Source organism: Hydra vulgaris, chromosome 06 (assembly GCF_038396675.1).
Source record: "Hydra vulgaris chromosome 06, alternate assembly HydraT2T_AEP".
Lineage (NCBI taxonomy): Eukaryota > Metazoa > Cnidaria > Hydrozoa > Anthoathecata > Hydridae > Hydra > Hydra vulgaris.
In genome coordinates, this window is record NC_088925.1 from 32,734,473 (window position 1) to 32,740,472 (window position 6,000).

A 6,000-nucleotide genomic window follows, 5' to 3' on the forward strand; every position below is an offset into this window, starting at 1 on the left:
TTCTTTTCTTTAACTAAATTTTAACAACAAAATAATTATTAAACAAACTGTTTCTTTAACAAAATATCTATTAGTTTACAATTGCGGTTAAATGCTTTTACTTACGACTTTATTTCTTCTGAATAAATGTCACATAAACAATATCAAAAGATAGTTTAAATATTATAAAAGAGAAAAGTTTTTCAGCAAAACTGCTGAACACATAGGCAAATCGCCTTTTCGCAAGAAAATTGCGAGCTGTGTAACGCTTCTTAACAAGGCCTGAGGTATGTTGTCGAGACCTCAAGCTGTAGAAGAGTCTAAGCAGGAAATTACTTTAGATACAGAAGCTGAAGTGATATGAATGTCAAGCAATGGATCAACCTATTTGAGACCTAAACGGCTAAATCAGGTAGAATGTAACTAGTGAAATCAAGAGATGATATTGATGAAAATTTCTTAGCAAACAGTTCAACTTTGCCTTTGTCACAGATTTGCCCTTATTATTGATACTATTAAAGATTCTCCAGAAGTCAAGAGAGCCTAATTTTTGTGATAAAATACGAGATTTCATGACCTGAGAATAGCGAGCTTTGGCGTTAGTAAAAACCTTTTTATAATGGTTTCTAGCAGTAATAAACAGACTTCTGTTTTCTGTAGAATTGTTTTGCTGATAGGATATGGAAGTAATGGTTTTGATTGGAAATTGCAGCAGTACAATGTAAGGAAAACTATCAGTCAATAGTCTTTTCAACTATGGTCTAAAGAAAAGATTTTTTAGCAGGACAACAGTCAAAAAGGTTGTTTTGTCCTAAGCAACTTTTCGCTGTTGCTTAAAAGCAGAAAATTTCGTGTGAATGTGGAAATTCTTTATGAGTTTACTTCCTAAATTCATCAATTCTCGGAATTGATTTTGTTGCTGAAAAATATTCAATGCAAATCTAACTATTGATCCTAGAATGATTAACAATTTCATATTCATTGAAATTTGTTTCACAGTTTTACCATTATTAGCTGCTTGCTCAACCAACTCTTTAACAAGTTCTATTAAATGTTCATTATGTCTAATTATGATGAATTGACTACTGAATGTTTTTAGAAAAAGAAGTTTAGAAAAAAGAAGTAGAAAAATGATTATGATTGAATAATGATGTAGACACCTCCGCAAACTCCTGATTTACAGATTATTATGCGAACTAGTCTATGTTTTTGTTTCAAGCTATTGGTTTGGATTTCGATGAACCATAATACAATATCGGATAAAACGAGTGCAACCAAATAATGCTAATTTAGTTCTTTATATAAAAGTGCCACATTTTTTCAATTTAGAGAAATAACTATGTAACTGTTTAGAGTCAAAGTTCTTCAGGTTTCATTCATCACAAAGTTCATTATTTGTACACGAAAATTAATAAATTAATCAAAAGTATTAAAAAAAGTTGATTTCCTTCTGGACAAAACAAGTGCAACTCGACAAAATGTTGACCAAGCTGTGTTTCGTTATCAATATTTCGTGGCGAATACTTTGTTGTCAATCACAGCTTTGCATCTTCGAGGCATAGATATGATCAGATGATCAATGAAACTTTGTGGAATCGCTGCCCAGACCTTTTGGATTTGTTCAAACAGTTGATCCTTATTACAAACACCTTCACGATTAATTCTGCCGTTGACGATCTCCAACAGGTTCTAGATAGAGTTGAGATCCGGAGATTGAGGCGGCCAATCCATCACCGATAGGTGGTTGTCTTGAAACCACTGCTTGACTACTTTTGCAGTGTGTTTCGGATTGTTATCTTGCTGAAAAACCCATTTTATTGGCATATTCCATTCAGCATGAGGTAACATAACATCTTTCAGGATATTTTTATACATGAAACGGTCCATTATTCCATCGTTTCGATGTATTGGACCTAAACCGTTAGCACAAAAACACCCCCAGACCATTACATTGCCTCCACCATCCTTCACGGTCTTATGGCAGTAACATAAATCGAGACGTTTTCTGGCCGGTCGTACACGGCAAATGCCATCGCTCCCAATGATGTTGAACTTCAATTCATCACTGAACAGGACAGTTTGCCATTTCTGCACATTCCAGTCAATATGAGATGTAGCAAACAGGAGTCTTTTCTTCTGGTTTTTTAGTGAAATCAGCGGTTTTTTTGCAGGGCGTCTAGAAAACAATATGGCTTCAACAGCACGTCGTCTGATTGTTCGGTCCGATACAGGCAGCTCTAATTGCTTTTGTATCTCGACTGATGATATCCAGGGATCCTTCATGACGGATCTGACATTCATAGAATCCTCTCTAGAAGTGGTGGAACGCGGTCTTCCACCTTTGTTATCTGCTGCCAACTTCCCCGTAAAACGATATTTGGAACATAGTCCTGATATGGTCCATTTTTTCACGTGATATTTATCACAAATACTTTTTTGTGACATTCCACTTACGTAATCACCAATAATTTTCTTTCTTAGTTCCAATCCAAGACTGTCGGAAGCCATTTTTGCACTTGAAGTCATAAAAATAATAAAAATAAATAATCACGCTTCTCAAGGCTTATTGTGTTACATTTACCTTGTGATGATAGAATAATGCTCTGTGGAACACAACGTCTTGGTTGGATGTAGACTGTATTGATGTAATGAAACACTTGTTGTATTTCACTTCTTGTATTGATGTTCTTCGATAAAACACTTTGATAAAACTCACTTCGATAAACTGTCTTGATAATACTGACTGATTGACTTCCATATACTGACTGAATTACATGTCGATTTACATGTCTCTTATATAGTAAAATGAACACCTGTGTGAACCTGTTCTGGAAGCTTCTAGATGCTTCTTTTCGATGCTTCTGGAAGCTTCTGGATGCGTCTGGATGCTTCTGAATGTTTCTGGATACTTCTGGATGCTACTGGATGCTTCCAGATGCTTCTTCTGGAAACTTCTGGAAGCTTCTGCATGCTTTTGGAAACTTCTGGATACTTTCTTTAATTATTAAAAAACTTCCGTGACGTTGACACGGACCAGACTTAAGAAAATGAAAGAAACCGAAAAAGTTGCACTTGTTTTGTCCGCTGCAAAATGGCACTTGTCAACGAAATTCTGCATGTGTGCTGTCACCTGTCAGCTGATTGCTCATATCATGGCATGCTATGACTCCAGACTCCTGAACTCTTTGCTGTGGTAGTATAGTTCGTTTCGTTTTTAAGACATGTAAAATTAGGAACACTTTTTAGCATTGTTCGATGTTGGTTGCAAATGTTTTGTCCAATACTGTATATCAAAAGCTATTAAAATTAATTCTGTCTCTAAGTCTTTATGTTTTGATTTTGACCTGTGCATCTAGCCATGCTGCTCATCTTGAATTAACTCCTGACATGAAGTTACCTTAATTTCTAAGGGCACTCAAACGATTTATAGCTCACAGGGGATTACCAGATAGTATTACCAGATAGTATTACAAATCCCCCCTCCTCCATAGTGGGGGGGGGGGGGGATTCGTAATACTAGTGACTGCTAGTCTAGTGATAGTCTAGTGACTGCACTAGACTTTCATATTTTATGAAAGTCTAGTGCAGTCAGTCAAAGTTCTGCTACAAAAAGTTTGGAAAATCTCTTGTTGTTTATGAAGAAACAAAAGATTTTCCAAAGATTGCAACTGTGTTGTGTGAGATTTCCTAAATAGTAGACCACCTATCTACATAAGTGAAGATGATATGGAGAAAGCACTTACTCGTTTTTATTTAATGTTTGGACATAATATAACAAAAAATAATTTGGAAGCCAATTTGAACCTTGAGATGTTAGATGTAAAAAAAAAAAACTCATCTTAAAAAATTAATCAGTGATTATCAAAAATATTTTAATATGGTTTACCTGAGGAGTTAAAAGGAGTTAAAACAATAACATTTGTGTAAAAAAGTTAAAGGAGTTAAAACAACAACACTTGTGTTACAAATTTAATGGTAAAAAACAAAGGTACTTTTTAAGAAAAATGATGACATTTTTTTAATTTATAATAAGGATTTTAAACCCAGATCTCAATGGAAGATGGGAAAAGTCATTGAAATCATGCAAGAGAACGGCTGCTAATTTCGAGGAGCTTAGTTAAAAATTGTCTCAAGTAAAGGAACAACTAAACTGTGTTTTTGCCCTGTTCGAAAATTAATCGCCATAGAAATAAAAGTTGATTTGGATAATCATGCAGATGAAAATGCTTCAAAAAATATAATCAGTGTAGTTGACGAAGAGACTGAGTGGATCAATATGATGTATAGGTGAAAATGATAAATGGCCAAAGAGACAGTCTGTCGTAGAAAAACAAAATTTAAGACAATTAAGGGACAAGTTTTGTTGACAAGTCAACAAGGGAGAGTGAAAAACGGAGATTCGTAATAATCAAGTTGAATTAATGATTTTTGTATAATTAAGTTTTTGGTTATTTTTATTGGTTCTCTTTAGGCCCTTTGTTATATGCTCAGTAAGAACCGCGTGTTGTAAGTTTAGTTTTTATGAATTTTATTGTGGTTCAACTACGTGTTAAATTATGTATGAAGAACAATTATATATTTTGATTGAATTAATAAATATTATTATTAAACTTTGAAGTTTATTCTGTTATTTAAGACACAGTGAACTCTTACCTTAAGATTTTAGGGCTGGTAGGACTTGGGTCCCACCAGCCCCAAAAAATCAAGAAATCATTATAGTTACAAAAATTTTTTTGAATTTTAACTTAATATTAGCCTCAAATTAGGCTGGTGGGACCCAAGAAATCTAAAAACTCTGACTTATCAATATTGCTTTAATGGCCAATTTTTAATTTAAGGTGAGTTTTGAAAAAAAAAGTTAAAATTTAATTTTAATTTTTTTTTTTTTTTTGTTTGCTTTAGATTTAGTTTTTTTAGATAATTTAAAAAGGATATAATGAATTAAAAAAAATTTTTTGTAACATTTTTAGATAAATAATTTAAAAAGGATATAATGAATTAAAAAAATTTTTTTTGTAACATTTTTAACAAAAATTGTTATTAAAGAAAACTAACAAATAGTAATAATAATAAAAAAACTCTCAAGGAATCTTTTGAAGTTATTAAAATTATTTTTCTATTCAAATATTATGTTGTTAATTAAAATGTTGTGTTTTTATTGTCCACATGGCAATAGAAGGAAACTGTTCATTTCATTCATCATCTCATTTAAGAATGAGATTTTAGGAAACAAAGATTTTAATCTCAAAAAGTTTAAATATTATAAATAATATTTAAACTTTTTGGCAACAAAATGCACTAAAATAATATACTTTACGCTTACTTTCAAAAATGATAATATTTATTAAATATTAATAAAATTTTAAAGTATGTTTTTTATTTTGTTTAGGTAAAAGAGGTCTTCTGTGTTTCATTAACTCAACTTCTAAATGAAAGTTTATATGGTTACACAAAGTTTAAAAACAAGTGGGTACTTCCTGTTTACAAAAACAATTATCATAATGTATGGGGCTTAACTGCTATATTTGTAGATATTTTTTTATCACAGACATTTCCCCACATGTACAAGCAAATTACTGTTCGTGGCGAAGCTAAGTAAAGATCACTTTAACTTGTTTTTAAAGCATTATTTATGTTTTTAATTTGTAAATAAAGAATTATTAAAGAAATTTTTTGAACCTTTGATACATGGTGTTGTTATTATATGTTTAAATTTAGAGTTTACATCTTGTAAATGTAACTATAAAAACCATAAAAAATATATTAAGTTGTAAATGCATTATAAATTATTTTATGATGCATATACAACACTTTACTTTTATTTCTTCAAAAATTTTGGTGCTTTACAAGTTTGAGTGCAATTATTGCATTTATTAAAAGCGTTTTTTTTATTTTTTTTTATTTTATGTTTAAATTTCTTTTTTAAAATTTTATGTTTGTGTTTTTTAATTGATTTTTATTGCGTGTATTTGATTGGTAAGTAATAATTCTTTTATAGTTTTGTTCATCCATATTTAATAA

The 6,000-nt window shown here is 31.3% G+C and overlaps 1 protein-coding gene across 1 annotated transcript in view; it reads left to right on the plus strand.

The window, feature by feature from the left end:
• LOC136081782 (nudix hydrolase 3-like) overlaps window positions 1-5,664 on the plus strand; it is a 48,077-nt gene extending 42,413 nt beyond the window's left edge. Inside the window, exon 4 of the mRNA XM_065799885.1 lies at window positions 5,369-5,664. Coding sequence (XP_065655957.1) covers window positions 5,369-5,578 — 210 coding nt within the window. The 3' untranslated portion in view covers window positions 5,579-5,664. The remainder of the gene's footprint in view (window positions 1-5,368) is intronic.
• The last annotated feature ends 336 nt before the right edge of the window (window positions 5,665-6,000 follow it).